The sequence below is a fragment of the Sesamum indicum genome, linkage group LG1, assembly GCF_000512975.1.
Source record: "Sesamum indicum cultivar Zhongzhi No. 13 linkage group LG1, S_indicum_v1.0, whole genome shotgun sequence".
NCBI lineage: Eukaryota > Viridiplantae > Streptophyta > Magnoliopsida > Lamiales > Pedaliaceae > Sesamum > Sesamum indicum.
This window is the reverse complement of record NC_026145.1, coordinates 7,270,883-7,281,744: the sequence shown is the minus strand read 5'-3', so window position 1 is coordinate 7,281,744 and position 10,862 is coordinate 7,270,883. Positions and strand designations below refer to the sequence as shown.

General features: G+C 36.3%; 1 protein-coding gene across 2 annotated transcripts; it reads left to right on the top strand.

The window, feature by feature from the left end:
- Positions 1,283-7,313, top strand: LOC105157783 (AT-hook motif nuclear-localized protein 9). 2 transcript variants are annotated; one of them, XM_020695013.1, is made up of 6 exons: positions 1,283-1,451; positions 1,769-2,374; positions 3,082-3,149; positions 3,572-3,703; positions 6,346-6,507; positions 6,647-7,313. In XM_020695013.1, the coding sequence occupies exons 2-6, from the start codon at positions 1,864-1,866 to the stop codon at positions 6,878-6,880; spliced, it is 1,107 nt and encodes a 368-aa protein (XP_020550672.1). In that variant the 5' UTR covers positions 1,283-1,451; positions 1,769-1,863; the 3' UTR covers positions 6,881-7,313. The 2 variants fall into 2 exon arrangements, with proteins under 2 accessions (XP_020550672.1, XP_020550658.1); XM_020694999.1 differs by having other exon boundaries at positions 1,763-2,374.

The following is a 10,862-nucleotide window of genomic DNA, read 5'->3' as shown; positions in this document are numbered from 1 at the left end:
TTCGAAACCACCCATTTGCTACCTCTAATTACATAGGACAAAATAAATTCAATCCTAAAAAAGAATTTGTATATATTTAAAAATTTATAAGATACTTTAAAAAATTATATTAAATAACTCTATAATAATAGTGTTGCAACAATGGGATGATTGTGGGATTGGGGTGATAAGGACATGTTGGTGGTACTTAGGTGCACCCAACTGTTCACCAATGCCTTCAAACTTCTAAAGTCATCAGAGTCAGAGTCCTTAACGCCTGCTCCGTCCCCACCCAACAACAATATATTTTTTTCATTTATTTGTTTTTAGGTTAATTACACTTTACGCCCTTAAAAAATAATATAAATTGCATTCATTCCCTTGAAATTCAAAAAATGACACAAACATCCTTTACTAGGACGTGCAATAATTTCCATTGGAAGAAATTGGCGCAACACCTCATAAAAGTTGGGTAAATTACAATTATCTTTCTTAAAATTTAATATAATTATGAATATTTTTTCGTTATTTGAAAATTATAAATATCATATCAAGTGGAAAAGAATTATGTAGCCTTAAACTTAGAAATATTCCGCCGTCGTTAGAGCAGTCAAACCAACTCTCATACGAGCTCCGTTGATTCTGCAATATTTTCTTCATTAATCACTCCAGATTCTTTCATTTCCATGTAAAGATCATTTCCTTCATGAGTACATCGTAGGGTAGTAATTTTTATCCTTACTCTATTTTTTTTCCTGACAAAAATTAAAAAATATGAGGGTGAATACAGTAAATAATTCATATGGAATATTTTTTAAAAGAGTATTTAATTTCTTTAAAATATATAAAATTATATTCATAATTTAAAAGGGCGTTTTAATCAGTTAACAAAAAAATTGGATGAAAACCTAACGAGATCTAACGAATTGTGCTCCTAAAAAAGCAATATTATGTCTCAAACTTACATAAACTATTATATTTAGTTATTTACGCCACATATTTGATTGATATTTTAAGGTAGACATATTAATAGTTGGTAAAATGTAGTTGGGGTTTTCGTGCATTTTAAAATTTTATTAAGGGGTAAAATATAATTAATCATAGAACGGTAACTTTGTAATTTTCGAAAGTAACATCAGAAAATTTTTAAACGGTTGAAAGGGCATTTTTCATATGTTTTATGTAATAAGGGGGGGTGAATGCAATATATGCCATAGTTGAGGGTGCAAAGAGTAATTAGGCCATAATGAGTAATAGAAAAGGTGGCCTTCCCCTTACTTTAATTCAAAAGCTGAAAATTTTCTATTTCATCTCACTTTTGTCTTTACTCTCCCTCCTCTTTCCAAAACCTCCCCATTCCTCTCTCTCTCCCCCACATTCTAAATCTAGGGTTTCATTCCCTCTTCACCCGTTTTTCCTTGATGCTTTGACTGTAGTTGAGCAGCTGTGGAATTAGAGCTGAGAATTTGATGGTTGGGTAGCTATGTGTTTTCTACATTTTTCGGATAAGCTTTAATGTTTGCTCCTGGCATTTAATCTGCCCCAGGATTCAACTTTTTGAGGGTTTTTTTTTTTTTATATCTTTTGAGTTTTCTGTTTCCGGTTGAGACCTCAAATTTCATATTTTATCGATTTTTTCACTCTCTTCCGTAATTAATGGAAAAACCCATGATAAACCCTAGTTAAAACTTCAACCTTTCCCGTTGTAGTGTTGTAATTCTTGTTGTGTTTCTGCTTTCGGTTTGTTTATTAGGTTTTTGATCTAATTGCTTTGGTGGGTTAGTTACAGATTTGCAATTTTAGGCTGGAACATTGGAAGACTCTGGTTTTTAGGGTGAAAAATCTCAAGAATTGGATCTTTAGTGTGATTTTGCCAGTAAATGAATGGATGGGAGAGAGGGGATGACATTACAAGGGTCAGCTTCATATTACCTCAATAGAGCGGGATTTGGTGGTTCTGGTGGTTCGGGGCCTGGCCACAATGTTCATGGTGCTGGTGGAGGTTCAGCCACTGCACAGGCTGGTGGGATAAACACGCCACCTGTTTTCAAGACTCATTCTAATCCTAACATTCAAGTACATCCAAATGTAGGGATCAGTGGAGGTTCTGTGAGTGGTTCAGCATTCCACGTTGAGAACCCCTCATCCGATTTTGCTCATGGAATGAGTGATAGAATGAATATGTCTATCGTTTCCAGTTCTCCCCGGGGTGGGGAGACGGTGAAGAAGAAAAGGGGCAGGCCTAGGAAATATGGCCCTGATGGAGCTAACATGTCTTTAGGACTGTCTCCAATGTCTACCTCCACGCCGTCCTCCGGGACTGTCACCCCAGGCGAAAAACCACGCAGAGGGAGGCCGCCAGGAACTGGGTGGAAACAGAAACTTGCTCCACTTGGTATGTTTTCTCTGAGTAGATTGATCTTCAGTATTATAACGCCTTGCATGATAGCCTGAATGATGTTTATCTTGCTTTGCCTGTACTCAGCTTTGAGATGGTCACTTATCTTCTGTGTGTGTTGAGCCCTATCTACGAACCCATATGACACAAACCTTCCAAAAAGGAAAAAAAAAGTTCAAAAGAAGGGGAAAATTTGATGTGGCTTTAAACAGCAGGATTATAAGAAAAAAGAAAGATATATCAGCTTAGAGGTATAATTTGGACAAAATATGATATTCTAGTTGTTAATGAAATAATAGTCTGTGGAATCTTTTGCTTGTCCCTTATTGAGCGTCTAAGTGTTGTGTTTGTGCCTTTTGTTTTCCTCTAAACTCATAGCAAAATGAGTTTCTTTTCTTTTTAGAAAAATGAAATTATTAGGTATGTCTCTAGGCCATGCCCCAGTAGTCATATCGGGCCATGCCTCAGTAGTCATATCGATATAATCATTGTGAGGTCTCATTTTAGTATTTAGATGTTGGTGCTCTATACGCTTGTTAAATGCTTAAATCCTGACCAGCAACCCTCTCCATCCAAAAAGAAAGCTAAGAAATAATTACTTTCGGGAGAGCAATTGTTGTTTTCTTTGTGGTTATATGTTGGTTTATTCTCTCTCCAAGTGCTTTTAGTAGCTATGAGCTTCTGAAAAACTTTTCTTTAATCAGGTGACTGGATGAACAGTTCTGCTGGACTAGCTTTTACTCCACACGTGCTGCACATTCAAGCTGGAGAGGTTTGTTCTGCGCCACATTTGCATAATCATTATAGCAGTTTTCATCTGCAACTTTACACTTTACTCGTCCCATATTGCTCCATCACAAAGGTTTCTGATAAGTTTTATGAACTTCCTTTGACTCAAGTTAAGATTAATGCATAAAGCAGTTGAACTTCACATAGATACCGTACTGAATTGAGACCATTTTGGTGGTAAACTGAAAGCATTTTTCTGAGCGTTAGTCTGGTTTCTACTGCTCTTATTACCAGACCTTGATTTGATAAGTTTTATGCTGTTACACTCATGTTAGACCTCTATGTTGACTTAATCAAAGAACATGTCAATGTTTGTATTGCTACATGCTTCACATGCAATAGTAAATTTTTTGTGTCAAGGCAGTATTATGTGGGGGACTGAGTATTAATTTAAGTTTCCTGCAGGATGTTGCGGCAAAAATATTGGCCTTTGCACAACAGAGACCGAGAGCTTTATGTATCTTGTCTGGTAGTGGATCAGTTTCTGCTGTGACACTACGCCAACCTACAACTTCTGGTGGCACTGTAACATATGAGGTTGAGGCACCTTTTACCTGCTCATGTTCTTTATACGGTTATATTTAAAAGACCTGGAAAGTTCTTTGCATTAATTTTAAGATTGATTAGTTGAAGCCAGATTCTGATAATCACTTTCCTTCAATTCTTTTAACTTTTCAAGACAGTGAGTATAAGCTATTGTGAAATATTTTCCAATGTGTGCCTAATCACAACTGCATCTAGTTTACCACTGTTGAAAGGTGCCAATGTTTTTCTTGCTTGGGTTGCTGGTGATGAACAAGAAGGAATTAGTGTGTCACTGCTGTTGCTTTATGTCATAGTTCAATTTATATTCCAGGATACTTCATGTAAAATAATTTGCAGACAAGAGAATCTAATATCTTGAAGGATCTGTATCCTCCGAAAGGATTTTGCAAATGAGAAGTCCAATGAGTATGCAATGTAGCTAGGAGATTGTATATTGAGATGTTGACTACTCATGGGTTCTGTTAGATTTAGGTTCATGATGGTTATTTTGCTTCACTACTTTATGGTGCGAATTAATTTCAGTTGATCTTCCCAGAAATAGGATGCTTGAGATACCTGCCTTGCTTTGCAGTCTTTACTCTGGTTTCAGTGAACCTTTGTTTTAAAAATTAAAATTGGTTCTGTTTGTGTCTTCTAGTATCAGGAAATCTGTCTTGAAGATTAGATATTTCATGCTAAATTGCTAATATAATTACCATATGGTGTTTTCTTTGCTAAAACTGTCATTTTCACAAGGATAATTACAACGCTCTCTCTTGAGGTTTGGTCTAATTACACTTAGTCCCCCTCAAATTTGAAAAAATTCATCTACCACCCTTGAGACTGACGACTGTTAAAAAACACTAATGTTCTTGATAAAACTACTCTCACACAAACCTCCCCTAAGGTTTATTCAAATTACAGGGACATCCCTCCTTATGGCTAAGCAATACCAGATGCTTCAAAGCAGCCGTTTGGAGATTGAAAACGGATGATTCAACCTCTAGAACTCAGATGAAACAGTCAAATCAATATAGAAAGACTAGTGCCATCTCCGCTTACTATTGAAAGAAAGACAAGTGGGGTAGGTTTGTCATATTACAATTGCATCAAAAAAAATTATTTTAGAACTAGACCCCTGGAGTTTAATATGTATTAAAAATAAAATAATAAAAATATATTTCTAGATCTTCACTTGCTTATATTATGCTTTATCGTCAAATATAAGAAAATTCAAGTTAGTTTCTAAAAGTTGATTTGATATAAAAAAAACTAATTGTTTCATATGATTCACAATGATGCACCGTACGCATTAATTTAATTTTCCAAAAACAAGATAAATGGGTATCAAATTAACATATAAACGATATATTCAATTGGATTTTTTCAAAATAATTTTTGATTGAAGTAATTTAGAATATACTTAATTAATTCTATGAGATGATTTTAAATTTTTTATTAGAAGTTAGAAACATTAAATTTATAAGAGTAGTATAAATAAATAAAAATTTTAATTGATAAACATGATATAACTTTTAGAGAAACTTTTATAAATTTCAACCAAAAATTAATTTAAAATTGATCATTTTACTAAGATAATGATGTTGGTAGTATTGTAAAATGTTTAGATTATTTGTAGGATGATATTTAAAAATTTTATAAAGGTATATGTAACTATAAAAACTTTGGAAGGGCATATTTGCATTTAGCTTAAACTTTAAGGGGTTTTGTGTAGTTATGAAATAGTTTGTCAAAGTTAAAATTGGATTTTCACTCAATTCTTATTCAGAGTCTCGAAAACTCAGTTAATATCATTAATGGTTAGTCAGTATGTCAGATAATAGCAAATGATAGGGTACTAGATGTCATTTCCTAAACCTCTAGGTTTACGTGTAATTAGGTCAAATCTCAGGAGAGAGTATTGGATTTATTTTGTGACTTGCACCAGAGTGAGGCTCCTATTGACTTTGCTGTGACATGCATGATGGGGGGGGGGGGGTTAAAAATTGGCATTATAATGATTCTATCTGCCTCTGATCAGCATTGGAAATTGACCAATTTTGCTTGATTCCATGTTCTATATAAAAGATTAAATGCCTGGGACTACACAGTACAGTGGAGCAGCATTTATATAATTACAATTTACTTTGGTTCCCTTCCCAAAGTGTTGAGTGATGCATGTCGCAATTGACAAGATAATTCTTGCCAATATATTGATTCATGCACTTAAAAGGCGAGAGAATGAAATCTAGTTCAGTATCTTCGCTTCTTTTTCCTGTCTAAGTAAACATTAAGATCGTGTATGATTGATGTTTACTGATCATGCTGTAGAATGCCACAGTTAAGGGCACCAAACAAATCAACTTCAGTGGTTCAAGTTCTTTTGTGCTGTTTCTTGTTCCTATTTGTACATGTTTCCTTTTCGTATATTTATTGGAAAGATTTGATTAGTTTGTATTATCAAGCTCTAGAACGAAAAAGATTATTGCAGATTTTAATTTATTATCTTTGTCATCTAGCTTGCTGCAAGTAACAATCTCAAGATGCAATTCTCATGTTATGCATTGCTACAACTACAGTGTGCGGCATATTTTGTTGTAGTATGTCTTACTGCCTCTTGCAGAAGCGACTAATACACCATGTTATTCTTTTAGGGCCGTTTTGAGATACTATGCTTGTCTGGTTCTTACTTGCTTGCTGAAAGTGGTGGTCCACGCAATCGGACTGGTGGTATAAGCATTTCTGTCTGTAGTCCTGATGGCCATATGATCGGTGGTGCGATAGGCGGTAAGCTCATCGCAGCAAACCCCGTGCAGGTATACATTTGGCCACATTCTCTATTCTATCAGGGGCAAAGTCCCCTATATTGCCTATTGCCCTTGCTAGTCTTGCATAAGTCGTCATATCGGAGAATTAAGTTGATGCAAACTCGGTGCTTGATAAATTTTTCGGCAGGTGGTTGCATGCAGCTTTGTGTACGGAGGTACAAAGGCAAAGAACAAAGCTGACTCCGGATCAACAGATGAAAAATACCTGCTAGAACAACAACCTGCGGAGAATTCTTCAACCCCACTCAGTACTGCTCCAACTCAAAACCTCACTCCTAACTCCGGAACAAGCGTTTGGCCATTGGGTTCACGGCTGGACGTCAAAAGCTCCCAGGGAGGAATTGACCTGATGCGCGGATAACAACAGTCTACAATAGGCACATTGCAGTTTTTTTTGTATATATGTGTTGTTGTAAATGGAACGCGCCAGGGACCAACCAACTCTGAACTCGCCGTCTCCCTACTATTAGACGGTGGGTTTGCTAACATATCAATCCTGTAACAGAACTTCGCTCCCAGGTTCTTGAAAAATTAGCTGTGGTAGAGAACTTACAATCGTCGGAAGGTAAAGGATTTGTTGTCATTGTAATAGGTAGGTTAATTGTTGTCTGCAAAAGGTGGTGTCTTAGTTAACTTAATGGGATTCCTTTTGTCCCGGTCCATTGCTTACCACCGGACCGCTAACCCCATGACCCTGTAATGTTAACTTGGATATTCAGGCTACTGATTCGAGTCTGTTGTTACCCTTTTTGGCACGACAGTTTCTGGTTATGAGCATTGAGATTCTTTGCATACCAGCTCGATTTCTTTACTGAAGAATGTGGGGACTTGCATTTTTCCCTACTTCTTTTGGTGTGTATGTTTCAGTGTACTGTTGGGGTTCTGCGAGAATCCTGTGCTCATTCGCTTGTGAGCTATTTTTGTGCTTCAAACCAACATACTTCACAATCAATTATCATTTTTTGGTCGAAGATAAGCTGAAAAAAGTATTCAATATTATAATCTTTATTTTTGAATTGATTAAATTAATTTGATTTAAGCGCGGAAAACATTTCCTTTTGTCAATTTCTACATTTTATTAGTAAAATTATAAATATTTTGTTATTTTTAATTTTAACTTTTAATTTTAAATATTTTCGACCCTAATCATAAAACTGAGTAACTGATTAGAAGTTTTGGATTAATGGAAAATGAATAAAGCTGGAAAAGCAAACAATTCCTTATCCTTGATACTCAAGAACTAGGCAGAAACCTAATTGGCCTAAAGATTCAATGCCCCACGTCTCTGTTCAGATACTCCTCCTTCCATACCTTACCGTAACTGAGAAAATAATATACACTCACCAGTCACCTCCTCCACCTAGATCAGTGCCTCTACTTTCATTGCCTCAGCACCATTAGAGTAGGTATGAGATTAACAATTACAAGGATGACCATCGAGTTTCAACTGTGATATCAAACACTTTATCAGAAGTCACAACTCAAACTGTTGAAATCCCGGAGCCCTATTCCCAAAAGAAGAAATAAAATGAAGGGAAAATACATCTTCTTCTCTACCGTTGAAATTGGGCGTATAAAGTCCTCTCTGTCTGAGGAGATGGAGGCGCTGCTGAGTCGATGGTGGAGACTGGCCGGAAAAGGGATACATAGGTGATTGCCTATGGTGGTGGTGATGGTGGGTTTAGGAGAGGGCTGCTGGCGCCAGGGGTTTCTTATTTATTCAAGTTAAATTCCGAAAATCGAAATATAAACTTGGAACTTGTCATGATTTTCCCCATAACACGTCATCATGATCCACGTCAGAGGAACTTGCGCAGTCACCGATACTTGAGCAAGTTATCAACAATATGCTTGACACGTAGGACAAATCGAAGAGTCAACTACTGTGCTGGAGATACATGTCAATGGACATGTAAGATGAGCTGATGAGTCAACTGTTGTGATGGATGTGCAATGTCACCAACACATAGGACTGGTGTACACTCCACTGTTGTGCTGAAGTGACATGTCATCAGACACGTAGAAAGGATGGATGAGTCAATTGCTATGTTGGACGAACATGTCAATAAACACATATATAGCATGATGGGTCAGCTGCACGCGGGTCTATGAGTGAGTCGCCTGGCTGAGTACAAGAAGTCCCTGGAATTCAAGAACCTGCTTGCTGATCGAGCCTTGAAATATTATTTCCATGAGTTTCAAACTTGTGCACAGCAGTTCTCTGTCACAGGCTATCCTCCAGATGGTGTAGATGCTTCTTTCCTGGATGAAAATGCTGGGTTGGCCAACACCCTTGAGCTGGATGATGAGGGTCCTCTTGAGGTGCTAAAGAGTCCTCCTACTGAGCAGGATCCTGTGATGCTGGATCTATAGGCCAGGTGGTGGAAGATGTAATTCCTCTTCTAATTGCTCTTTCTGCTGTAGTTAGTGAAGAAAATATTCCCCCTCATACTGGTAAATGAGTGGGATTTTCTTTCTACAAGAAAATAATTTTATTTTTGCGATGGATATTTGGGATACTTCATGTGTGAGGTTTGAAAATGACCAGGTGTGGGCTTGAATATGTTTGACTTGCGATGGCATAGAGGTGCCTTGGATTCTATTTTCCCTCTTTCTTTCTTTCAATGGTTTATAATATGCTTCTACTTTATTCCTATTTATTTGCTATTGTATTTCGAACGAGTATGCCCTTGGCATGCTTCAATTTTTCTACAGGATAGAATACTAAAATGCTGGGGATATCCTAGTATTACAATTGCAATATGTTTTTGTCCAAGCTGTTTTTCCTTGTAGGTGGTTAGTGGTAGAAGGAAAGTGAGACGTTGAGTCTCATTGTAATAGCAAGATTAAGTGATACTTTCCCTAAGTGGTAAAATATCAAGTAGGACATTTTTGGCGATATATGCTTACCGCGAGAGAGAAGGATTTTTATGAAAAGTGTTAGCAAAATTTAGTCACCAACAAATAGGGCATGCATTTTGCAAGATAAGGCGTACAACTACTTGCTGATTTAGATAAGTAAGGATATACTTGTTGGAGCAAAATGGCTGGTAATAGCTTTGTATGTTCCTCCTTGTTGATGGACCATGTTGGTAATTGTCATCCTACTTTCAGCAAGGTGAGTTGTCCTTCCTCTAGACTTGCTCCAGGATTTCTCCTTGAGAGTAGGGTATAGACATCTTCATTTAGAAAGGGTAAAGTATAACCTGGTGCAATACGAGGTAAGTGAGTGCTAGAGTATTGAGATAAATAGAAGAGTACACCATGTCGTAATTGAGTGTATGTATGCTACTAGATGACACCTCTTATAGCTAAGTAAATGTGCCTACTAAAAGGCAATTTATTTAGGTGCATAGCCTGGAAAAGTGAGAAGGAATGTGTCAGCTAGGGACGGCTTATTAGGGCTCGTAATCGGTTCAAGAAATGAGCCAGAGTGAGCCAACTAAGGACGACTTATCAGGCTCGAGCTAGTAGGAATGCGTGCGCCATAGGGGTGTTCAGTTCAGTCAATCGAACCGAACCGAATTTTTGGTTAACCGAAAAATCGGTTCACCAATTTCAGAAACTGAAAATTAAACCGAATACTGTTCGTTTTTTTTTTCAATTTTTAAAAAAAATATATATAAGAGTAATTTTTAGTATTTTTTCAATTTTATCCAAAAATACATGTATCAAAATATTAAAATTTAAAAAATAAAATGTATAATGAAAATAATATTTACGAATAAAATTTAAAATTTCAAATCAAAAGACAAGCACACAATAACAATCCATTCATTTAATTGAAATTCAAATTTAATAGTACAACTACAATGTTCAATAACCAATATCCAAATAATATATATAGCGAACTGATTTGAAGTTTTGCCATCGAGCATCGACCATCAACTTACACCTAAGAAACAAGAAAAAAAGAAATTATAAAAAAATGACAAATTAAACTATAAAAGTGAGTAATAATAATTAGCAAAATAAATTGAATATTCTAAAAAAACCAATTTTTGGTTCGGTAAGGTCACCGAATAGTGACGAAAAAATTGAAATGAAAGCAGACTTAAAAAAAAAAACAACCCGAAAACCAAATTGAATTTTCAGTTCTGTTCGGTTCGGTTCAGTTCAGCCAGTTTAATGTAACCGTGAAACCCCTAGTGCGCCAGTTGAGGGCGGCTTATTAGGGTTTGAAGCCAGTAGGAATGCATTTGCCAATTGAGGATGGTTTATTAGGGTTCGACGCCAGCAAGGTTATCAACTTGTTATTAATATAAAGTATAGCAGTGGAACGAAAATCATTCTTATTCTAGTAGGAGAATGCTCATAAGTAAACCAGTTAAGTTGTGAGCAAA

Coding starts and splice junctions, on each gene's coding strand:
- LOC105157783 (XM_020695013.1), top strand. CDS start 1,864: ATGGATGGGAGAGAGGGGATGACATTACAAGGGTCAGCTTCATATTAC. Junction 2,375..3,081: donor ACAGAAACTTGCTCCACTTG/GTATGTTTTCTC, acceptor TTCTTTAATCAG/GTGACTGGATGAACAGTTCT. Junction 3,704..6,345: donor GTGGCACTGTAACATATGAG/GTTGAGGCACCT, acceptor TTATTCTTTTAG/GGCCGTTTTGAGATACTATG.